The sequence below is a fragment of the Synchiropus splendidus genome, chromosome 13 (genome assembly GCF_027744825.2).
Source record: "Synchiropus splendidus isolate RoL2022-P1 chromosome 13, RoL_Sspl_1.0, whole genome shotgun sequence".
Classification (NCBI taxonomy): Eukaryota; Metazoa; Chordata; class Actinopteri; order Syngnathiformes; family Callionymidae; genus Synchiropus; species Synchiropus splendidus.
In genome coordinates, this window is record NC_071346.1 from 3,397,033 (window position 1) to 3,421,884 (window position 24,852).

The window sequence follows — 24,852 nt, forward strand, 5'->3', positions numbered from 1 at the left end:
ATAATGCTAAGCTCTGCACAGGTGTGATGTGGCCACGTTGGCTCTGGTTTTGATTCTTTGCCGTTTATTTTTGTGGTTTCTTTGAAGCAACGGAATGGAACTCAAACTGTTGATCCATCTTCCATGCTAAAATGCAAGAATTTCATTGGGTAATTTTGTCGTTCTACACGTCACTGGGTGGTTGGTTTTCTCAGAAAACTTTTCACTGCTTTGAAGTTGTCGGCAAATGAATTGAATTTAAACAGCCTCTACATTTCCCTGTCCGACAGTCACCTCAGCCAGCTTCAGTAGGGATTCACAGCAGACCTCAACAGTAGTCGAGTACCTGAAGACTTGAGAGCTCTTTGCTTGCGGAGTCTCTCAAAATGCTTGTGCTTGACAAGCTGCCGATCTAGAGTTCAGCTCAACAATCAACCCATGTGAAGCTGATTTCGCCGTCCTCGTCCCCGTCACTGCCTTCGGAGGAACGTGGAGGAATTTACCTATTCATGAATTTGAAAGTCATCTGCGCACCAGACAGCAGCTCCTGGTGCCAGATGTGGACAGCTGGTCACCGCTCGACTGTCCCTTCCACTCATGAATTCAAACATGAGTCCAGATTTTCTCGTGGAATTCATACATCAGATAAATACACAGGAGCTTCCATTCAAATGGAAGGGGACTGTCCGACGTGTACATTCTGTGTCTGGTGGGGTCTTGTGTATCGCCAGGCCGACTCCTCTCGTGAATGCCAATCAAGTATTTATTGGGGAGCACAGTCAGAGCGATACACCAGCTGCTGCAGCGTCACCAACCAATCCGACTCACACAGTCTGTCTGGGTGCAGATCTAATGTGTTGCGCAGCCTGAGCATGTGATGTGGCGATGTTCATTGGGTGTTGTCGCCCTCTGTCAGGGAAATCCTGGTTCCTCCGGAGCTAAAGGTGACAGCGGAGACTCTGGACCTCAGGTAAGAGTTCACCTGTGCACTTATCCTTTGGGTTCCATTTTGTATTTGGTCATAACCGACGATCACATTTTCCTGTTCTCATTACAACATGTGACATGACTCTCTCCCATAGAAGACAATATACACAAGATATTTCACTTTTAGTCGTTCAGAAGGCTGAAGTCAAAGTGGGGTGGGGAGTATTTTCAGTCAAAGCCCCTAAACTTTGGAGTCTGCCCAAGGAAATAAGACTGTCTGAGTCTGTGCCGTCTTTTAAAAACATGATTTTTATTTTACTGTAGACTTTAGTTTCTACATGGAATTGTAGATTAAGCTCATATTCAATTCATAACTTTGGATTTTGATGAGGCAGAGGCAAGTACGACGAATAAATGTTGCATAAAGAATATAGTTTGGAGGACATGCTTTTCTATTTGCTCTTTAAATATACATGTATGTTTGTATACATTCATATACTTAAGGAAGGAGGGAAAAGGCAGGAAACATGGGTGAGATTTCAAATATCTAAATGAGAAAAATATTAGAACAGAATAACTTAAATATTAGATTAGATGGCCTTCATTATAACAATGAAAAAAAACAAGTATTGAATTATGGCAATACAATGATTCACGATTTAAAAATTGAACCTCCAAGTCGGGAGTGAATATATTGGCTGACTGGATTCTTATTTTCCAATGGAACTTCATGTGTGTGACTGAATGTTCTTGTGGCTGTCTGCAGGGCCCCAGAGGGCTTCAGGGTCCCACTGGCCCTCCAGGAAAAGCAGGAAAGAGGGTAAGAACGCTGCTGGAACGAAGCTCAGTCATGTCTGACTTTTAAATCACCACTCTTCCTCCTCCTAAAGCTCCAAAATCTTCTGGAACATCCCGTTGTTTTATTAAATCAGCTGCTCACAATTACCAATATCCAGTGTTGTATAAATACCAAGTAACGCTGTCTTTTCCACGTGTTTATCCTGCGGAACCGTGACTCATCTCCGATGCCATCGCCACAAAGCTGATGAGCTCTTTGTTTGCCTGACAGGGTCGCAACGGTGCCGACGGTGCTCGAGGAATGCCGGGAGAGTCCGGAGCCAAGGTAAAGACTCGACGCTCCGCATCAGATTTCAAAGTTGCTGAAGCGGAAGCCTCACGTTTCTTTGCTGTCGCAGGGCGATCGAGGCTTTGACGGCCTCCCTGGACTTCCTGGAGAGAAAGGACATCGAGTGAGTTTTCAGTGGAAGATCCTTTGCTCTGACTCGGAATATAAGACCCTGCAATTATGCACTCTTCGCCGCAAAGGCTCATCACTCTTGAGCTTCGCCGTTTAGCCAGTTCAAAGCCTGGCTATCTTTAGCCGGGCTTGATGGATGTGTATTCCAACTTACTAATCTGGCCGTTTGAGCCCGTTACAAAGTCGACTCCAGAACCACATGGTGAGCCTCTCACCCAGCCAGAGGCCCGGTGAGTGGGTTTCTGGAGGCCAGGGAAGCAGCAGATCCCAGACGCTTGTTTGTGGGCAGGCTTTCATTCCTCATCCTATACCGAGTAATTGCATGGTCTTCAGATGGGTTCTTATAGAGTCCTATAAATACAGGAGGCCATGTAATTCCGAGCCAGTGCGGTGGCCGTGCCTACATGAAGAGCAGGACTTTTTTTCAGCAGCCTTCTGTTATGGTGTCTCGCAGCTTACAATGAACTTTGACGTTGTCTTCAGGGGGAGCATGGTCCGACGGGTCCTCCGGGGCCTCCAGGAGATGACGGTCATAGAGTGAGTGCCTCAGCAGCGTACATCCCTATTTTTCCATCACATGAACTGTGTTTCCGTGTCGCAGGGAGAGGACGGCCAGGTGGGGCAGCGAGGCGTCGCCGGAGAGAGCGTAAGTGGTTTCCTCTATCAAGAAAAATGAGCTATTTACACCACCGAACTCCCCCATAAATAACTGATCTGAAATGGCTCGGCAGCCGAGGCGACATCCGTTTCAGGAATTTCCTCTCCGCTCCATTCACACCCGTCTGCGTTCCTGTCTGCACGGATCGCAGCTTTTGTCATTCACACAGGCTGAGTAATCGGTTACAAAAAGCTGAATTCATTTCCCACGAGCCCCGGCCAGGGGTCAATACATGAGGCGGCAGTTTTGTCATGTTTCATTCACCATTAAGATCAAGAGAGCTGTGTCGGAGCCCAGACTTAAGACCCTCAGATTTGAGTGAGATGTCAAGCTAGGTGCGCATGTAGCTACCTAATTGAACCACACGGGGTCAGTATTGAACAATTTCTTAAATAAAATTATTTATTTATTTATTTTTCCATCTGTTTCAGGGTCCCAGGGGTTTGTTGGGTCCAAGAGGGTCCCCTGGCCCTGCAGGGCAGCGCGTATGTACCCCACAATCTCCCTCTGTTTACTCAAAATTATTCTAAATTTCTGTGAATACTGTGAAACACTGGTTTCCTTCAGGGTCTTCCGGGGATTGACGGACAAGCTGGTCCCAAAGGAAACATGGTGAGGAGCTTTTTTGTTTAAAAAAACGTTTTCCTTTATTGTAGAGCTATGATAGTTAAGTGTGACTGCAGAATCGCATCAGCTCACGGTCGAGAGCAGATTATAAAGCAGCATGTTTTTGCAAAAGGCTTTTCAGGTTTGTGTTATGACATAAACTACTTAATCCAGACTTTTTTATAACCCAGTAAAAGCATGGACCTTTTCAGGGAGGAGAATAAAATGTTAGATTTTTGCCACTTTTGGAGACACAGGGTCAAACAAAGACAGCTCACATCGTTTGTCATATGAATATAAACATATGACAAGACAGAGAAAGTGGTGCATCTCTTCAGTCGTCACTCGTGCCTGAGGCTGATAGGAGGTCGCTGACCTGAGACGCGACACGACCGGGAGAGATGTCAGAGCTTGTTAGCTGCTTTTGAGAAGTACGATAAGCTTTAAAATGATTGCTGAGACAGTGATGGAGATTCTCAAGCTGGAGAGCCGTTCCGGTCACTTCCAGCTCCCAGGAGGGTCCCACTCGGAGTGGGGGTAACAGATCATTGGTGGAGGCGGCCAAACAGACCCGCATGCTGTTTTCAGTCCGAGTCAATGAGCTGGAGAAACAAACACTCATGAAAGGCTCTGCAGCGACAGGAACCAGCCTCCCTCACATCAGTGGAGGATTTATGAATTCCACTCGCAGTCGTATAGATGCTTTTAAACCACACTGTTGGGAATATTTAGCTTTGTATTCCACACCGGAGCCTCTGCTAACAATCAGCGGCTGGCAGCCCAGACCTTCTCCGAAGCATTTTACTTTGTGTTGTAACAGCTGGAGCAGACTTCCTCAGAGGGCTTGTCTGTTTTTGCGTGTGTTTGTTTTGTGGAGCTCAGCAGGGATGCGAAGCAGCCCGCCGCTCCACTCGCTGTTATTAGTCCTAATCTATACCCAGATGGATCCGCAGAACCGGACTTTAATGGATCGTCACCAGTAAATGTGTAGTCGCTCCTTAACAGACAGCTGGGGTTTATTAGTCAGTGTAGCAGAACCATTGAAGCCGCTTTTGAAATGGTACTTTTTATTTGTGAAAGAGCTTTTTGTTTAGTGCAAAACTTTGAATGGAAATCAATCAGACATCGCAGCAGCCTTAATAGAGCTTAGTTAAAAACTCAAATATGGTCGTATTGTGACAGCATACGGGCATTATGAAGCAAATATAATGAGTGAAATATATATATATTGTGAGCTGGGAATAATGGAAAAACAGGTGATGTGACATGTTTTTCCCCAGGGATATATTTGCTTATTTATTTTAAGCAGTATTCATTACTGTATGATATATTAGTCGTGTTGTCATGTTTTTGGAGAGAAATAATGCAATATAATAAGCTGGGGATATTGCTTACAAAATATGATCTTTCTAATTCTGATCTTTCTCTTTCTTGAAAGACAAATCTAACTTCTCAAAGCAAAATAATACACTTTTATCGTTGTGATATTGATCTTTTTTTTTTCACTGAGCTCCCAGGACCAGCTGTAGTCACCTTCCTGACCTTGCTCAGTGGCACTGTTGTCTCTGTGCTGGTGTTAAATATGTTTCACCTCAATGCTCTTAACTTCCCATTACTGTTCCCAGGGTCCACAAGGAGAACCAGGCCCTCCTGGTCAGCAAGGTCTCCCTGGTCCTCATGTAAGTTTCCTCGCCTGCTTTTTCACTCAAAAGTCGGTCTCGCCTTAGTTTACCATCCAATTCTGCTGCGTCGCTCTCTGCCTCTGAAGATCACTTTCCGCATCTGTCTTCAACTTTTTGTTCCCTGTCTCGCTTTGTCCTTTTGTCTTTGGACCACGGAGCCTAACAGGAACCGGGGCCATCACTTCTGTTTTGGTCATCAGGGATCCAAAACCTTCTCCTCTTCGTCCCCTCCTGAAAGCATTCCACCAAACGCTCTCCAATATGTCACAACAATTGTGCTATCTATGTATGATGGAGCAAAACATTGTATTCCGTGACAACACACAGCTGTAAATACTTGATTTGGTGCATTCAAATCTCAAGCACTGCGGAGCTGACAGGTGACGTCTGTTGTTTGGCATTGAGTGGAATATTTGGGGAACATTTTAATATTTCGTCTCATGACAACAGTGTTTTAATTTCAAGCAGTTCACATTTATTACACTATCACTCACACCTCCAGCTCCAAAACCTCACTTCATTAGGAAATCATTTTTGAGTTTTGGAGGCTCTTTTTGGAGCAGTTGTTATTTTTGCAGGAGTCATCAGCCTGCGTTTTAATTTTTTAAAAAACAGAGCAATATTTTTTAGACTTTATCTACATGAATATGGTGCCGCCATTCTTTTTCTCAAATACAAATATTTTTTTATAATAACCTGTGTATTATACATATATTTCCAAGCAGAGTTTAGATATGTTGAGTTCCAAGAAAGACAGGCTTCCAACATGAAATATGTCGAGCTTCTCTCCCTCTAGTTCACCTCAGTGAGCCATGGGCTTCATGTCTAACATGTTGGTCTCCATGTTTTCAGGGTCTTATTGGTCCTCAAGGTCCCATCGGGCCTCCTGGTGAAAAAGTAAGTCGTTCACCTCTTCACTACACACACAAGTCATTTAACAGAAGTCGGCATTGTCGCACACCCTTATTACCGCAGATACTTTTGTGTATGTGGTTTCTAACCTGACCTCTCGGCAGGGCCCTCAAGGAAAGCAAGGTCTGGCTGGACTTGGTGGCGCTGATGGGCCTCCTGTAAGGGAAACACGCCACACGATCAAACAGGTGGTTTGATGACGGTCTCACAATCATGTTCCTGTCTGCAGGGCCACCCCGGAAAAGAAGGTCCTCCCGGAGAGAAAGGAGCGGCTGTAAGTGACACCTTCTCTTCTCACATGATCATTCACGGTCAAACTCATCTAACTTTATTTATACAACACAGAGACGTTTGAAATGTAGTTTCACCTCAGCTAAGTTAAACAAGAATCTGAGGAGCTCTCACTTTTCATTTCATTTTAGAATGGAGTCTTCGGTGTGCCATAATTTGGAAGTAAATTTGAGGATATATGAGGGAAATATATACATTTAATAAACATTTCTATTTCCTTAGCAAGCCGATCATTTCCTCCTGATCCGCTGGAGCTCTGTTGCCTCTGAGTTCAGTCTGTTTTGAGATCAGACCGAAAACATTTCCATAGAAAAGGTGCTTGATTGGCCAAACGTCTGGAGTGATCCAGGTCCTGCAGGCAGTTTGGCAAATCCCTCGCCGGAGATGTTTCTATCCTAATGATGATTCGATTGTTTGTCTTGCCGTCAGCTTTTGGGCAGGTTAAGGTTTAATTCGATCAAGTTTTCCTGCCTGTAGATTCATCACACGAGCTCTGTTTTGACGTGAAATGATATAGAAATCCAAACACAGCGTCTCACCAGAGCGTCTTCTCATCCAGGGTCATCCAGGTCCCATGGGATCCATCGGCTACCCCGGACCCCGCGGTGTCAAAGTGAGCTCACTTCTGCCCCTCTGTTCTGAAACCTTCCTTACATAATGAGTGTTTCCCTTTGTTTCGCTCGTGTCCTCCCAAGTTTGTAATGAAATTATGTCCACACTGATTGCAATAAAATATTTTCCTGGATGTGTAATTACACATGTTTGGGCTCTTCCAGGGTGCTGAAGGAATCAGAGGCCTTAAAGGAGGCAAAGGAGAAAAGGTAGATCCAGCTGTTGTATATTTTTCCCGCCCTTGTTTCTTGATTATTTTCCCCTGAAATAGTATTCAGTGAAATATTTACGGTGAATGTAATTAAGTGGTAATGATGTGTGGAACGTTTGAGGAGATGAAAGCCTCACTCTGCCATTTCATTTGGAATTGTTTCCACCAAACTAAATCGCCTTGATGCTTATTTTCGACTCTAATTTTTTTTTTTGTCGGCGATTTATTTTGAAAAATAAGTTCACATCGCTTCCTAGATGTTATCACTGTTTCCGTGCTGCGATTAAATAGCTTTATCACGAGCGCTGCATTTTGCCGTTTAACCACCAGAGGTCCCTAGAGTAGCATAGTCAGATCAGTCGAGCTCACAAAATCCAGCTGTCACAGACAAGCCATGAAGTTTTCCCACTGTTTTTTTGTGTTCAGGGAGAAGATGGATTCCCTGGATTTAAAGGGGACATGGGTCTGAAGGGTGACAAGGTGACGCTTCAACCCCGCAGCCGGAGATCATTGTGTTAAAGGCTTATAAAGCAGGGTTTGATTCGGGCTCACAGGGAGAGGTTGGTGTTCTCGGACCCCGAGGAGAAGATGGACCCGAAGGGCCGAAAGGTAACTCCGGGCCCAACGGTGAAACTGGACCGGCTGGAACTGCTGGCGAGAAGGTGAGCAACGTTCTCCTAATAGTACTCACAAGCTCCAGCAGAAGACCCTGCTGAAGTTTAATCTTCCATTTTCTGATCTGCCGCTTGGTTATTTTATTTGCATTTGCTGTGAGATTGACTTTCTCGATGGATTTGACTTATCTCTCCAACAGGTACTAAATTCCTATAAGGTTCAGGTGCAGTCACATGATGTGCTCAGAGGACGAGGTCAGCTGACCACCTGATTGTGCTGGTTGATGCATCGGAGGGTTTTTCTTGCCTGATGCCCCTGGAACGTAGTCAGATCTCAGTATCCATGGGGCTCAAATTGTGAGAGAAGGGTTCAGGGAGTGTGACTTGTACCACCACAGAGTTGTACCGGCTTTGTGGTTGGACTGCCCCGTCTTAAATGCACAGTGAAAAATGAGTTCAACAGTGACTGGAGTTAAGTCCTGTGGCTCTGCAGAAGCTTCCACCAACTGGCCCACCTCGGTCCTCCATCCGATGTCTGCTCAGCTTTAGATGGGACTGGACTTTATTCTGAGATCTTGTGCCAGTTAAGTCCTGTGGCTCTGCAGAAGCTTCCACCAACTGGCCCACCTCGGTCCTCCATCCGATGTCTGCTCAGGTTTAGATGGGACTGGACTTTATTGTGAGATCTTGTACCTAAAAACTTGACACTTTAAAGTTGTCAGCACTAAACTTCAAATCATATACATCTTAAAAGGTGTTAGAAACATGTTACAAAATGTTCTTTATTTATTTATTTGTTAAATTTGAAAAAAGCGTGTTGTTTACTGTATGGACGTAAACGGAACATTTGAATGTCATTGGGCTGCGTACAAACATGGAGCTTCTCTATCTGACGTCTGTCTATCGTGACCTGTGATTTACTCAGCAAAAACGCTTTTTTTTCCCACCAATTTGAATGTATTTTTCTCTACCAGCACAAGAATGATGTCTTGTGTTTGTCCTGTTTAGGGAAAACTTGGAGTTCCTGGATTGCCTGGCTACCCTGGAAGACAAGGTTCGAAGGTACGTGCGTTCTTTGAATCAACATGGAGCTCATATATGGAGGAGCAGCTTTGGAGCCTCATGGTTTTATATATCTAGAATGCTTCCTCCAGGAGCCACATCCCTCCACACAGTGGTCCCTCCAACCCTGCTGGCTTCACTGGCAAACAAAGGCACTCCTTTCCACTAGTGGTCCTCAATGGAGAGCTGACAAAGAGCTGATAAAGCTGTCACATGTGTCATTGTACTGTAGCTTCTCTGTGCCGCTTCACTATTCTGGTCAAGTTGTGCTGTTGCAGCTGGTTTCTCTGGCTGCTGCTGTCAGCAGCAGGTTCTTGGCACTGATATACCGGGTCAGATACACCCACTCTCACCTCCAGAGATGAGCAGAGAGAAACCATCATTACTACTCAGCAATACAACAAAATTTTACGTATGAAAATGGCAATTTTCAGGCAATGAACTTGAGGATAAAAGAATATTGCATATGGATGTAGTATAATGCTTAAAACAATAGAATATTTAAAGTAGGTAGTCATTAGAAAATGTCCTCATTAAATAATCAATGGAAAAAAAATCTTTCATGGTGGAAATTAATTTATTTTTTACATTTCAAATAGAATATATCAAACTATTATATGTATTTAAGGCTGGTAACCATGGGCTCTTTGTTGTGCTTAGTACTTGTGTTTGGTTTTCACTCAGTGCCAGCATGTTTCCACTGAGCGTGATGAAATTTTCATTTTCTCAGGATTCACTTAAACCCCAGCACAGAAGTCTCTGGCTGAACACAGCAGGTGTTTCAGTGCCGACAGCATGTTTACATTTGTCTTCCTTTTATATTGTCGACTACGTCAAGTGATGTGGCATCAAACAGTGCGCGGCATTAATTTTTTTCATGAGACGCATTGAAAGAGACGGCAAACAAGTAGTGTAACTACGGTACCAGACAGCAGACTCTCTGGGGTGTACCTTCCAGACATCAGCTAAGATCCGTGTTTTCCTTTGACCCTGCCAAATTCAGTCTTCCACAGCCAGTGATGGCAAATTTGGAACGCTGCAACACTGATTTAACACCTCTAGGTTTCTCCGGTTATTTTTGCTTCTCCCCTATTGTGTAGCTCTTTTGTCTCTCTGTCTCTTTTTAAAATATATCTCGTAAATACGATTTTCCTTCATGTCGGACAAGATTGGAGCCTGAATATTCTTCTTCATGATGATGTGAGACTTGTTTATGAAGCATATTTGTGATCTGATGTGATGCCCACTAGATGGATGCTCCGTGTGGTCTGTGACCATCAGACAGGGTCACCATTCTCAGACATTTGGCTCCAACTACAAACCACAAACACGACCTGAGTCAGCAGTTTGTGTCGGGATGATTCACGTTCATCTTTTCACGTCCAGGAATAATTATCAGCAGGAATTCAAACTTCACACAAAAACATTTTCATGAATAATAAGCTCAAGTTCATCATCGCCCGGTGCAGCTACATCAATGTTCTAAAATGTCACATCGTCCCCGGGAGATTGTTCAGGGTCGCAGTCTTGGCCCATTTGCTGCCTCTTTGTTTCACTCTCCGCGTGTGTATGCATCCCTCTATCGACTGTGTTTTCCGTCCAGCCCATCACTCTCTCTTCCTCACGTTGTTAGTCCGGAATGCCATGTGTAAATGCTTCAGTGGAGGGTCTTATCTCTGCGGCGCACGTCATGCTCGCCTCGCCGGTCATCCATAACTACACCTCGGTGCAAAGCAATTTGAGCCGCCGTGTTCCTACACGAGGTGTTTCCGTGTACATGTCCTGCCCACGCCAACGCGCCCGCACCAAGCTCAAAGTCTTGTACACAGAAAACATTTCGGCATTAACTGTAATGAGCAGTGTAATGAATGAGCTGCAAACACAACCGTGTATTTACATGACACCATCTGTGGACTCAATCTGGGGCTGGGAAGCTTAAGTAAATGTCTGTTTCACAGAGATTGCTCTGCTGGTGTTTGTCTAACTGGCTCCACTAGTTGATTGCTGATGGGAATCAAGCGTTAATCTGCCCCCTCCTCCGTGTGTGACAAGGACACCTGTCTGTCCCGAACTGATCTCCAAAAAAACTCTGGCTGCATGAAAGATATTTATCTTGTTTCATTTTAGTTACTGGATAATGAATGAATTGCACTCCCAAAAAATGTAACTTCACGTACTCGGTTATGACAAGCTGCCTTGTCACTTCAACACTTGCAGAATCCATTTTCTGGTGCAAAACCCGCAGATAAGCTTCCAGAAAGTGTGTTGATCTTTTTAGGTTGTGATTGCTTTCTTAAAATTTGTATCATTTCACAAGGTACACAGGAAGAATTCTTTCAATTCTTTCAGCTGGCCACAGCGGATCATCATCCTCCGTCTCACCCTGTCCTCTGCTTCCTCTTCTCTCAAACCTACAAACCTTCACCACCTCCATCAATCTCCTCTTTGACCTTCCTCTCCACCTTCTGCGTGGCAGTTCCAACCTCAACATCTTTCTAGAAGACTTCGACCCTACTACTGTAGCTAAACTTTTTTTCTATTTCAGCATTGACTTGTTTAACCACATTCTGATCTTCATTTGAGGTCCACTTCGGGAGTTTAAAAAGCCTATTTTGTTGGTGGATTCTTTAAAATACTCTGCTTCTTGATTTTTTTTTTCTCTCCTACACTGTCACAAAGATTTTATTGATTCTGTGTCACACTTATGAGCATCATCTATTGTTATCTGCTTGTCAAAACTAAACGGGTAAACAAAGAAAATAGAGACTGAATAAATAAATACATTAACAACATTGAACATCAACTACAATCAAATAACTAAACCAATGCTTTATTTTTAATAAACTTTTCCACTTTTATCGATCTCAGTAGTTGTCTAATGTGTTAAGTAACTTTATGGTTTCTAACAAACAAACAGTGTTGTAAACATTGCCGCTTTTTTTTCTTTGAAGGGCTCCACTGGCTTCCCTGGATTCCCAGGTGCAAATGGAGAGAAAGGAACAAGGGTAAGGGACACTTTCACTTTCCTTAAGCTTTTTTAGTTGTACTTTTTTGTCTCTTTATGAGTCTTATTTTTGCATTGTTGGGATTGCAATGTGTATTATTCATTTTTTAACACCATGAACCAGCAAACCTGAGGTGATATTAACCATGTGTCAGAGAAGTGTGCGAACATCAATTACACCAGAACCCAAACAGTGTCTTAAAGGAAGGAACAAAGTGTTCAGGCAGGCGATGGTGTCTTTATCAGGAGCCGTCAGCTGTGTCAGTGATGTGAACGTGGTTAAAGGTCGCCATGTAAACGCCGCTTGGAAGCTGATAAGCGATGGGTGATGAAATGGTGGGGAGTTGAGAAGGGAGGCATGACTGATGGGACAAGCGTGTCTTCGCCCTCGGTGAGACAGTGACGGGCAGACAACCTTGGAAATGGTGTGTTCCACTTGACAGCTAGTTCAAATTGTCAAGCGCCTCAGGGTAACAACTTAATAAAGCAATTTGCTTATTTGTTTTGTTGACACGCTTCTGTGTTCTTGCACCTTCGCACCGTAATGAAATATTGTTCAATGGCTTCTGGAAATTCTTTGGAAATAAACCTGAGAATGATTTGTTTTCCTTAAGTGAATCTTTTTTTTTTTTTTGTTTTCCTTCTCAGGGAGTCGCTGGCAAACCTGGCCCCAGAGGCCAACGCGGCCCGACGGTAGGCAATTCAGCTGTCTGCTTCCTCACTCCCAGCCGGCCTCATAAATGATTTATCATCGTGAAATGAAACGCTGCTCCCCCCGCGTGTTTGCCTCCAGGCTTATTTCATGTCTTTTTGAAGAAATCTTGACTGAAATCTTGATTATTATGAGGCCGTTTTCCTCTCATTTAATGGTGTCTTTAGAGAAGAAATCACACAGGTTTGTGTTGCATTCAGGGACCACGTGGCGGACGAGGAGCACGAGGACCGACCGGAAAGCCAGGTGCAAAGGTGAGGATGCTTGCAATTCAAAAGCCTCTGTCAAATGAACGCTGAAGTCTGAGGCTCTCCATCCTTCAATGGGGCTGAGAACAAAGTCTCCACTCCAGAGTTTGAATAAGCAAATGAATCCAGATCCAAAAGTTTCCACACCTGATTGCATTTGTTTGCATCACTCCACTCCCTGGAGCTTTTCACAACGCTCCTTCATTACCTCCTGAGCAACATACAACTGAGGGTGGAGACTGAAGGAGGAGCAGTTGGGGTTGTGTTGGTGAATGCAAGAGGGCACTGTCTCTGGACCCCTTTTCCCTGGTAACAAAAAAGACAATAGTGATCAATAACAAAATAATAATGATAACAATCCACCTCTTGTGTTAAAGATTAACATTAACTTTCGAAACAGTTTCTTTGTATCTCCAAGATTCCATTCCTGTTACCCCAAATCTTAAAAAGTGGAGTGAAACAACATATGTTCCCCATACGCTCACTTAGCAAGGGTGAGAGTTCGATGCCACTACACACTGTGATCATGACAAGACAAGACATTTTTCCTCCTGTGGTACTGAAGTGACAGTATGTCGAGTGGGTCCGAACTTGCTGACTCTCTCTCTCTCTCTGTTTTTCATGTCTACACATTCCAATTTTCCCCCTTATAATAAGGATTCCGTCCATTATTTTCTTCACAGGGAACCTCTGGCAATGATGGACCCCCTGGTCCACCCGGCGAACGGGTCAGTGTGACTTATCATTTTCATAATTTACTTTCAAATATGCTGCTGTGTCTCAGAGCTCTCATACATTTGTGATCAGAATCAAAAGTGTGAGTTTGATATTGCTGTTTCTTTAGGGACCTAATGGACCTCAGGGGCCTGTCGGTTTCCCTGGACCCAAGGGGCCAAATGTGAGTACCAGATCAAGTTAGGACAAGAAGTCTCTTGTGACAGATGAAGCCTCATGTCTTTGTTTTTGTGTACGACCACAGGGTCCGCCCGGTAAAGACGGCCTTCCTGGACATCCGGGACAGAGAGGAGAGACGGTGAGGGGTCCAAAATAGTGGAGACACCGTCCCTTCATGCTACCTTCATCACCTTCCATGATTAGGAAAGAAATAATTCATGAAGCAGACCATAATACCAGATCGTTCTCTTTAGGGTTTCCAAGGAAAGACTGGACCTCCAGGACCCGGTGGGGTCGTGGGACCACAGGTAGGCTTGTGTCGTCTCACTCATTGACTGATAAGGAGTCATCTCTCCGTCACCTCTGAGTACTTGATCCGTTGTTCTGCCCTCTGTCAGGGTCCGACCGGAGAGACTGGCCCCAGTGGAGAGCGAGGACACCCCGGATCCCCAGGCCCACCTGGAGAGCAAGGTTTGCCTGGCGCTGCTGGCAAAGAAGGAGGAAAGGTACAAGAGAGTTGTTTACTCTGGGAATTGTATATCTGGTGCATTAAAACTTCCTCCCTCTCACTCCATCTGTGAACTTAGTGCTCAAATATCCTCCAGGCAAATATATTCAGTATAGTTTTACACTCACTCCACTCCTAAAACAGTCGCAGTTTCTGTGTAAGCACAAGTGGTCTCTGAGGTGGTGTTTGCCCCATTGTCTCTAACTGCTCTTGTGTGCAGGGTGATCCAGGTCTCCAGGGTCCCGGTGGCAAGCCAGGCCCGGCAGGTCTTAGAGGCTTCCAAGGTACCAGGGGTCTTCCTGGAGCAATGGTAAGCAGTTCTCTCCCACATCCCGAACAAACTGTTTTGTGACTCGCACTAAACACCAATTACCATGAACTACCTGCTGTACAACTTTCCTGAGGTTTACACCAGTGGAATGGGTCAGTGTCAAAGTACTGAATAAAGAGCCATCAACTTAAACTTAAAGACATTCCTCGCTTTCTTTTGTCCCAGTTCGGAATATATCTCCCATAAACGGTTGAGAAACAATGAATATTTCATCCATTTAAAAGGAACCACAATAACGGTAACTGCAACTGCAAAGTTCTCTGAAGATGACTCAGTCAGATCAATCACACTCTACTGCTTCATGAAACATTAGGAATATTGTGAACAGTTTCTGCAGTCACGCCCGCAACAACCCCAATTCTGTCGTCATTAGGCTTCGTCTGTTGTTAAGAAACAGGGACAAGTTGATCTCATCTTCATCTCGGTTCTCAGTTTCATCCGCATTAATGCGTGGTAAAGATCACAATGCATTACATTTTAGAGGCTGCATGAATGGTAAACACCATTAACGTTGGCCACCTATTCCTCCTGTGTGTGTGTACAAGTGAACTTGAACACTGTAGTGAATAAAATGGGTGATAAATAATTCAAAAATGTTTATTTAAACTCACCGCCGATGAGCACGGTTCTTCTACATCACCCCAAGTAAGCATCTAATATCCACTTTCCGTCGCCTTCCAAAGGTAAAACGTTGACTATGGGGGTGATCTGAATGCTTACTTGGCAAGTGCTCCCCTGCCTCTCTGCCAAAAACCTCAGGATTTAGTATCATAATTAATATCTTTAATAGAAAACGGCTTCTTTCTTGTGCTAGCTCAGCTTCCCGGTGGCGAATTTGTCAAGGCCCGGGAACAGAGCGCTTGTCTCCCCGCAGGATTTAAACTGCTGTCACCCGCAGGGCTGACTTGAAAGTCAATTAATTCCGTCAACTCCTTTGTGTTGAAATTATTTATGCTTTCATTAGAGGCAACTTGGAGTACATTTCTGAGCGTGTGTTTCCTTTCGACTCTGGAGGACTTTTATGTGCATGCATGGCTCCTGTACTTCCTAACTCGCCTCCTGTGGTTGCTGATCGTGATTTTCAAGATTCATCCCGCGTGCCCGCATCCGCCAGCTCATCATCTCCACCTTTACACGCGCACTCTCAGGAAATGGCTGTTTGTCTTTGGTGAAATGTCATTGAAGAGGAAGCACCATCTCACCTCCTCATCCTCTCTGCTCTTCTCAGGGCCCAGGTGGTTTGAAAGGAGGAGAAGGTCCTCAAGGTCCCCCCGGTCCCATCGTAAGTAACATTTTACTCTTTCATCTCCGCGGAAAATGGCAAGCGGCACATTAGCTGCACCGTTCACTAACATTTCTGCAGCAGTTATCAAGCCATGTAGCTTGATGGTCGGCAAGTGTTTGTTGCTGTTATATTTCTCATTTAAAAGTTTTCGTGTTGTGTCTGAAAACGGATCTGTGATGATGGACGTGAGCTGATTATCTACTGATAGTGTGTGACACTGTAATCTCCTCAGAAACACACAGCTGACAGGAGAATTGTAGCATGTCACGGCATGATGGATGTTCGGTTCTACCTTCCAGGGATGGTGTAGTTCTTTATCAAGTTTACGTGATTCACACTGACTATTTATTAGATCAAACTACAACACCACATCAATATTGATGGGCTTTTCATCTCCCAAGTTCTTTTTTTTTAACCAGGAAATGGATGCTTTATTTATTTATTTTTTTGTTTAGAATACATTTTTATATTTTTTAATGTATTCTTTTTTAGTAGAACTTTATGATTGTTTTTTGGTTTTATTTTTATTATTAATAATATAATTTATTTACTTTTTAATGCCACATGTCACACTAAATGATGGAGAAGCGGTTTGTGTGCAGTAGTAAACCATGTGGTTGAGCTGGAAGTTAAATTCTCACACGTTGTTACCGTTGACTCGTCCAGTTCCGAGCTGACAGACTCACCAAAGACTCGACCACCTTTAACTGCCAAAAGCAACCTTGTAAGAAAACCATTGAGACCATTTGAACATCCTAAAAGAGTGGAACAGAAGCCCCGACCTGATTTTCAGATGGCGCTCTTGGTTTAGAAATAAAGTGATGTTTTATTGAAGTCCAAAACTTTTCACTGCAAACGGTGCCATCTAGTAGCCACGGAGAATCAGGACACTGTTTCGTGAAATCTCATCAGCCCATCACGACAGAACGGCCTTGAGAAGCTGAATAAACATGGTGTGGAAATTACCCTTCAAGTTGCACTTCAACCCAGTGTCTGCAGTTAAACAATCCACAGTTACCTGTGGTGAACCAGGCGACACGCTCTGAAGAGCAGGTGATTGAAAGCTTGATTGGACGTTGAATATTCAACAAAACAAAGGCTCCTTTACAGTAGTAGGAGTCATTTAAAAATCCACCTCGGAAAGACAGCGCAGCAGGCGCTGTTCGCGCCACTTCCATTATTCCTCTCTTGATTGATCAGTTCCCCAGTACTGCGATGGGTTTCTGCTTTTTTTTCCCCCCCTGCTTACATTTACCGGTTACCATGGCAACTGCAGGAGCAGGCGAAGTACGCACTTTAAAATGAATAATGGAAACTTTGCTCTCGATTGCCGTCACCGTGAGTACATTTGGTTTGTTCTCACCCGGCGTCAAGTGCGGCGTCTCACTTATCTACTGCCTGTCTCATAAAAAGACGCCCTCCTAAGCAGAAAATTCCGATTCGTAGCGTCGACCGGGTCCTAATGTGTTTTAAGACCTTGAATAAGAGCAGTGTAATTCACAAAAGAGTGGAGTCCTTTTCCCTGTCTTTGTTTTCAAACCCCTCCGTTAAGCACACACACCATGAAAAGCCTCTTAAGCTCCAGCTGCGAGTCTGTTCAGGAAACTGACTGACAGGCGGCTTTGAACCATCTGACATTTCGTCGGAGATTTAAACAGCAGCTCCCAATAATTGCCCCGCTCTCCGGCGACTGAGCTGGATGTCAGCGGATGCGTGATGCCTGGATGGAAGGATGATGAAAACCGGAGGACGAGTGTCATCTGAATGAGTGAAAGCGTTTGACTTTCCAAAAGTCGTGTAAAGACCAGGCGCTCACACTGGAGAGCTGATATTTCCCCTCATCGATTCGCCTGCCTCAGATTAAGATACAGCTCTGGGGAAGTCCCCGTGTGTGTGTGTGTGTCGCTGCTGGCGTCCAGAGCTCAAGGATAAACGCAGCGAAATGACTCAGAGATTTAAAGTTGCTGCGAGTGTGGGAGAAACAGAATGCGGACGTTAGACAACACATTGACGCAGGCATTAGCTGGCTGTCAAGCTGCTGTAGATGCGATCATCGATACGTGTTTGTGTATTTCTGCGTATTGACAGGGACTTTGGGAACGTGTGGCGCTGTGTGGTCTTTATGGTTTGTTAGTGTTGTTCTCTGCCAGTTTATTTCTCAGCTCTTGTGTGTGTGTGTGTGTTTTAATCATGAGGCTTCAGTTTCATGATCTTCCTCTTCCCGGCCTCCTCTCCGTGACAGTTACTAGCTGGGTGTTGCCAGCTGTCAGGATGAGATGGGTCTGTCCGCTGACGGAGCGGACTCGTGCACATGCTACTCGAAGAAGCTTCCATTTGTAGATGTTACGTGACGAATCAATATGACCACTTTATATTGCAGTCGTGGGGATTTAAGGTTTAATTGATCCGTCTTTTGATGTTCTGCAGGGTTCTCCTGGAGAGAGGGGACCGGCTGGCCCTGGAGGTCCCATCGGCTTGACCGGGCGCAACGGTCCCCAAGGGCCACCAGGCCCAGCGGGAGAGAAGGGTGGCCCTGTGAGTCTTACAAGGACTTTTAGTATTCATGACTATTTCTGAAGTCCATCTTGCCTTTAGGGAGAGAAAGGTCCCATTGGTCCTGCTGGACGTGACGGCATTCAAGGTCCAGTCGGTCTTCCTGGTCCAGCTGGACCCCAGGGACCCCCTGGAGAGGATGGTGACAAGGTAAAAAAAAAATGGGAAAGTTGAAGTGCTGTGTAGCAAAAAAACAATTGTTTGAAAAATGTATAGTCAAACTCCTAGTGGCTATTTAGCGGTTGAAAAATCTTTTCTTTTGCCCACATATCAAATCCTTGAAAAATACAGCGCCCTTAGGTTACTAGACTCATTTCCCGTAGCAGTTCAGATTCCAAACTGACTTGGATGTATTCATTCTTCTCAATTCAGTGGATAGAGTGAAGGCTAGCGTTCAGTCAGGGCTCCTGTCTGCTAGTAATGATCATGCTGCAATGCATCAGTGTCGCCAAGTCACTTAGTGGACACTAATAAGTCTTCACTGACGTTGCAAGTGAGTTTTAAATTAAAGTCCTCACCAGGAAACAGTCCTGAGGCTTGGCTCCATGGAAAGGAGACCTGCATGTGTCGACTGTTTGGCTGTAGCTCCTCCAACGCCACAGTCTGGTGGCGTCTCCTGCCCGAGGCTTTTGTCAGTCATCGTGCAGATGGAGCCGGACAGGGAGCCAATCCATTACTTACAAACACTTTCCCAAGGTCGATGCGGGCCAATCACATTAGAATCTCGCCAGAAATATTTACTGCGCCGTCGGGATAAAGGTGACTGTTCAAGATAGCCGGCTTGACTAAATATTATGAGATGGAGACGGGAGATGTGACCCGTGCTGTTTGTGCTCCACCACAGGGTGAAGTCGGCGGACCGGGACAGAAGGGAAGCAAAGGAGACAAGGGCGAACTTGTAAGTCTTCTCCTGCTGTGACTCTTTGTATTACAGTAATTAGAGTACGATTTTTTTTTTTTGACCAGGCCTGTGGGTTTTTAACAAGCATGAATTAATAAGAGAAGATCAAGGGGGTCACTTGGCAGGAGCTGGTGGAAGGGACACCATGTTCTGAACACTCAGCAGAATACTCAAAAAAGTGGTCATTAGCTGAACTGCTTTAGCGTGCGCTCAGTTTATTATGAAGCCTTTGCAAAGATGTGACTCTGTTGTGGTTTTATGTTGCGTTTTTTTTTAGGGTCCTCCAGGTCCTAGTGGTCTTCAGGGGGTGATCGGTGCTCCTGGCCCGGCTGTGAGTATCATCTCTTGTCTAAAGGCAGTTTTCGTCGTCGCCTTTTGAAAAGTCCAACTAGCAGCCACAATTGTTGAGTCACGTCTGTGAGATGCTGCCAGTCTTAGCGGTGTCCTTCCTCCGGTGGGAGGCGAGGACCACCCATGTTCAGCAGAACGTCCTCCTCTCATTTGTCTCATTAGAGCCACGGGAAAGCTCCTGCTCTGACAGTAGCTCGTGGCCCGGGGGGCAACCAACAGCTCATCCCTGTAAATTACACGACCTTAGCCACACTCGGTGTCTGCAGGGCTCTGCGGCAGACCCGGATCGAAAAAAAAACAAATTATTGAGCAGTTGTTGGTCCTGGGGAGACGCGCTGCTCATGTGTATTCATCGCCGAGTTCCTGCTCCTTGCTTTTGAAGCGCAAACTAATCTTATTATTTTAGAAAATCTCTCACACGCTGACAGATCCGATCATCTTCTCCAGGAAAACAAACCATCAAAGCATGTTTCCGCCCAGAAAATGCAGAAAAGGCGTCCAACTGTTAAAGCATAAATATGTATGGAATGTTTACAAAGCTTAAAATTCAAGGAGTAGTTTTCGAGGTGGAGCGATGGAGAGCTTTGTGCTTCACGAATTTAATCGTCAAGGAAACCTTCAGCTCACACTTATCCATTCACTGAAAGGCTTTAGGGATCCGGACCTCGTCATCAGAGGTGATGAAAAGAAGCTTTTGATGTATTGTTTTCCTTCCTTCATCCGCCTCACATGGTGAACTCGTGGAGCAAGATGTTTCTTCACACTGTAACTAAGAACTTACTTTTCTGGACTCTTTGATTCCGTTTCTCGACTGTTAGTGAATGAATCTGCCCCAGTTTTACTGGAGTCTCCCTCCAAACTTGGTCTGTGTTTCCATGAATCAGCCGGTGCGTTCATGTCCCACAGCCACGTCAGACTCCCTCAGGTCCTTCTAATCGCTGATCTGAACACTGAACAAAGTTTGTCAGCACTTCTCCTCAGTCTCCTCAGAACCCTCGCTGGTCCAGAGTACCACTAACTTCAGTCAGCATCTCGCCAATAATGTGCTTATTTCAACCCTCGGCGATGCTCTAGAGTTTAGTCACTTCACCAAATAGTAGCACATTCAGCAGAGCTCAACACTCGCTGGCTCATCGGCTCACAACTGCACCTGGAGTTGTTGTTTGTAACGTGATCAACCGACCTAGATTTACATGCTATGGACATAAAACTGTCCAATTCAGTTAGTCATGATGATGTCTGGCAAAAATGGAGTCGATCGAGAGAGTGAGTCTGCCGACCTTCCCTCCGCAGGGCAGCGACGGCGAGGCGGGACCACGAGGGCAGCAGGGAATGTTCGGTCAGAAGGGAGACGAAGGATCCAGAGGATTCCCAGGTTTGCCGGGACCCGTGGGGCTGCAGGTAAAAATCACTTGAGGATCACTGACATGATGTTTTCCTGGCTTATTACTCAATGTTTCACTCAACCATTCTCTAAAAATGATCCTGAAGGTCTTTCTAGTGCTGGCTCTTGGCTCTGTGCCAGGGTGCTTACGCCACGACGGCGTCATTGTCCTGCAGTAAACTGTTTAAGTACTACTGGACACTTTCACCCAATACATGGCTGTGTATACAGAAAGAGCTTTCTGTGACTGGGCAGACTGCACCCTGTGATGCACTTTACTCTTCTGTTTCAGTCTTTATTAGGGGGAAGAAATCTGTAAAGACTGAGACAATGATTTAAGTAGTTTTGCGACATCTCCATGTCAGTTTTCCAGATGTAACTGCAGGTCACTGCGGCCTGTTGATGCTGTTACGAAGAGCAACTGAGTCCTAACTGATTCCTCTGGCGTCGGCAATAGATGGCAGCAGTGGCTCCGAGCTCAACTCCCCAACACCATTAATGGTTTTTGACTCCATCACACGGCTGCGTCCAGCTTTAAGTGAATGAGATGCAGATGAGAGTTCTTCATCTGATTATAGCAGCGTTTTGTATCTGCGAGTGTGGGAACTCCCGAATCACATCTGAAGATTTATCAATTCACGCATTTCTCATGTCGCGGGTTTCAGAGAAGACATGGAAACAGTTGAGCTCTGAAGGTCATCATCTGTTTCTTATGGAGAAAATAGCGACTTTATTTGATGTTCACGCTGATGTAGTTACTCAGCAGCTAATGACGTTTCATGAGTCATAGCCAGAGGAAAAGAGGAAGTCATTTGTAATTTGAGGACGAAGTAAGCAGCAACATAAGAAGCAATAACTTCTTATAGAGCTCACTGATTTTGGAATTTTGCTTCAGCTAGACGTTATGATGTAGGTCTGTGACAGGTGCTCTGGTGACTGGTAAGAGAATGAACTCATTGAAAACCGGTCTGAGATGGTCTCAGCGTTCGCCTGCTGGAAGTCGCTATCGCTGCTCATATGGTAGAGTGGTCGGCCTGGGGCTGAGAGTTGGCCAGTTCGATCCTGGCTCATGATGTGCTTGTGACGCTGTGTCCTTGAGCAAGACACTCCCTGCTGCGTGGCAGCCTACTGCCGCCAGTCGGAGATTGTGACGGTGAATGGGTGACTCAGTGTAAAGCGCCTGAGTTGCTGTATGAGCATATGAAGTGCTATATAATCAGAGCCAGAGCCAGAAGATGGTGCCCAGTTTGTGGTCAGCATAAATCCTCATGTGGGCTGTGGCCTTTCAACGGTGCCCAATTAAGGGTGTGCCCCAGAACACTACCCAGCAGCTTCAGCTGTTGAGACACAAGGCAGGATCCATGCTTTCTTCTTGGTTAAAGCTCGAGTGAACGTCACAGAAGACATCCAGACTCATCTCAAGCCTTTCCCATCTTCTGTCCTCCAATTTTTGTGAGCGATCGGTCGCCTATGTCTCCGTCTCTGTGGCACCAGTGTGGTCTGCTACAGTATCGGCCTCAGGCCTCAGCCTCCTCAGATCATTCTGAGCCCTTGAATCCCCATCCTGAAGCTCAGTTTGAACTCCAGGAAGTGGTCTTCACCACAGTGAGTCAGTGTGTGAGTGTCCTCCTCGACTTGTGTCTCCACTGGATCAGTAAAACTCCATCAAATACAGATTATTCATTCATTCCCTCCCCCTTCTTGCCCCGTGTTCTTTATGAATATGACAAAAGTTATTAAGTGGCCTGGTCCACATCGCAGGTACAGTAAATCACGAGCGCACGCATGATTGCGATGATGGATGCCGACGTCATGTTGCTTTTCACGGCGACTTATCACCGGCACCGCTGTTCCACCCCCCTATTGATTCAACACGTTGGGTTCTGCGTGTCCGGCTAACCCATAATAACCGTGATCAGCCTTGGCCGGCGTGAAGGAGCAAAGCTCTCACACTTTCCCTCCTGCAACTTTCATTATAGCCTATCAAAACTGGGAACGCTCACCGCCTACAAGGGCTGTGTGCTCCCTCCCCCGCCCCCCGCCTGTGGACAGAGATGGATGGAGCTCCTCCACTGTAATTTACAGCGGCTGATTAGACCTGAGCCTCCGGTTTAATTACCTTTTTGACTAATTGTGTGCTTCACCGGTGATTTTTGGTTGTATTAATGCTGAAATTGTGGATTGTTTTATCGACTGTTTTCTTCTTTCTTTTCTGTTCTAGGGGTTGCCTGGACCTCCAGGTGAAAAGGGAGAGAACGGTGATGTGGGAGCCATGGTGAGTGCTGCTCTGAGAGGTTTGTCGCGTGTCAGTTCGAGGTTGGAGTGATAAAATAAAGGCCTTGCTTTCGCTTAACTTCCATAACCCTACTGGATTAGGTGCTTCAGGATCCAGAGCAGCTCATGAAGATGAAGAGTCGGGAGCTCCAACCCAATATTAGCATCATTGTTACATACAATAACAATCCTCAGGAAACAACATGCTCAAATACCAAAGTAATTGAAGTATATACATATTTTTACTTTTGCTTCTTATTAGAAGCAGAGGGGGCGCTGTCTTCAGCAACTGAATCTCAATAGAATCACTTTGCATCAAAATTGATATGCATTGTTGAGTTGCATTTAGTTTACAAAAAGCTTGACTGGAAACCTGTTTTGAACCAGAAGAGCGACAAGGACTACAAAAATGGCCGATATGCTATGCCTACGACGCCGTCCTTGTTTCAATAGACAGAAAATATCATCATTTAGAGAAGCATTAATGAGACAAAAGATCCGTCTGGTGTCACCCTAGTAAGTTTGTTACGTATGACTTTATTTTAAAATGAAATGACTCCCAAAAGGACAGACATGGTTCTGTGGCACTCCAGCGAACTGCTAGGTTTCATCTTGCCAACAATGTAGCTATTGCTGAACACATGCAGAGGCATAATGGGGCCCCTTTCACCAGCCTTGAGGAGCCCAGTCGACAGTGGAATGGGCGTAATGTTTGTAAGTGAAAGCCTAATGCCGCAACGCACCTGTCAGTGATGGAAAAACATCTGCTCAGGTGGACGGTGACATTTGTGTGTGGGATGGATTCGGAGGCTGTCGCCAGCTGCTGTGATTTAAAGCGCAACTTGCTCATTTCTATGCATCGACATTCATGAGCTGCTTTGCATTTTGACATTTAGGTTTGAGCAGAAGGGCTGGTGGCAGTGGAAGGATATGAAGCTGAGTCGCATGTTTTCAGCTGGTTCTGAGGAGGTGTTTCTCTCACACTGGTTGTTCTGTGAGTGGCTCCTTACTGAGCCTTTAAATGATGCACGTGACATGCAGACGGGTTGGTGTTCAAGATAGATCACCGTTTGGATGGACAACATGGAAATGTCCTTCAACTTTCTCACACTGGTATTCTTACTCTGAAATATCTAACCAGATCTGAAATGAGTGTATCAGAGGGACAAGTTTGGAGACACAGGTTTGGACATGTAATGAAATCATTTGCTTGGAAAAAGAATGTCTGCTTGAGAATGAAGAATAATAAGAATAAGAATTGTTGTTATTGTAGCGTTGATGAAATTAAATAATATAGTTTTCAGAAATGTTGATAAATGCTACCACAATAAACAAAATACTTTCACCAAAACAACAAAAACTTTGACAGCTAAGTATCGTATTATGGAATGAGAAGTATGATAGTAACTAAAGAAAATCTAGGAAAAATATGTTTAAAGTGTTTCAGAGAAGATTGCATGAGATAAAATTAAAAAAAACATATCAGCCTGAAATATTGTAAAATATAAAAAATAAATAAATAAATAAAATAAGAAGTACAACATTGCAAAGTAAAAGAAAATAAAATTTGAGATTATGGAAGGTTTTTGTAAAGG

The 24,852-nt window shown here is 44.8% G+C and overlaps 1 protein-coding gene across 1 annotated transcript in view; it reads left to right on the forward strand.

Annotated features, from left to right (window-relative positions):
• The window catches only part of LOC128769416 (collagen alpha-1(XI) chain-like), a 70,140-nt gene that overhangs the window by 35,887 nt on the left and 9,401 nt on the right, over positions 1-24,852 (forward strand). The window contains exons 15-47 of the mRNA XM_053883110.1: positions 896-949; positions 1,673-1,726; positions 1,976-2,029; positions 2,103-2,156; positions 2,648-2,701; positions 2,766-2,810; positions 3,254-3,307; positions 3,390-3,434; positions 5,054-5,107; positions 5,963-6,007; positions 6,127-6,180; positions 6,252-6,296; positions 6,873-6,926; positions 7,090-7,134; positions 7,563-7,616; positions 7,691-7,798; positions 8,759-8,812; positions 11,764-11,817; positions 12,465-12,509; positions 12,729-12,782; positions 13,460-13,504; positions 13,621-13,674; positions 13,756-13,809; positions 13,925-13,978; positions 14,069-14,176; positions 14,399-14,488; positions 15,738-15,791; positions 18,222-18,329; positions 18,390-18,497; positions 19,192-19,245; positions 19,526-19,579; positions 20,893-21,000; positions 23,205-23,258. Coding sequence (XP_053739085.1) covers positions 896-949; positions 1,673-1,726; positions 1,976-2,029; positions 2,103-2,156; positions 2,648-2,701; positions 2,766-2,810; positions 3,254-3,307; positions 3,390-3,434; positions 5,054-5,107; positions 5,963-6,007; positions 6,127-6,180; positions 6,252-6,296; positions 6,873-6,926; positions 7,090-7,134; positions 7,563-7,616; positions 7,691-7,798; positions 8,759-8,812; positions 11,764-11,817; positions 12,465-12,509; positions 12,729-12,782; positions 13,460-13,504; positions 13,621-13,674; positions 13,756-13,809; positions 13,925-13,978; positions 14,069-14,176; positions 14,399-14,488; positions 15,738-15,791; positions 18,222-18,329; positions 18,390-18,497; positions 19,192-19,245; positions 19,526-19,579; positions 20,893-21,000; positions 23,205-23,258 — 2,025 coding nt within the window. The remainder of the gene's footprint in view (positions 1-895; positions 950-1,672; positions 1,727-1,975; positions 2,030-2,102; positions 2,157-2,647; positions 2,702-2,765; positions 2,811-3,253; positions 3,308-3,389; positions 3,435-5,053; positions 5,108-5,962; positions 6,008-6,126; positions 6,181-6,251; positions 6,297-6,872; positions 6,927-7,089; positions 7,135-7,562; positions 7,617-7,690; positions 7,799-8,758; positions 8,813-11,763; positions 11,818-12,464; positions 12,510-12,728; positions 12,783-13,459; positions 13,505-13,620; positions 13,675-13,755; positions 13,810-13,924; positions 13,979-14,068; positions 14,177-14,398; positions 14,489-15,737; positions 15,792-18,221; positions 18,330-18,389; positions 18,498-19,191; positions 19,246-19,525; positions 19,580-20,892; positions 21,001-23,204; positions 23,259-24,852) is intronic.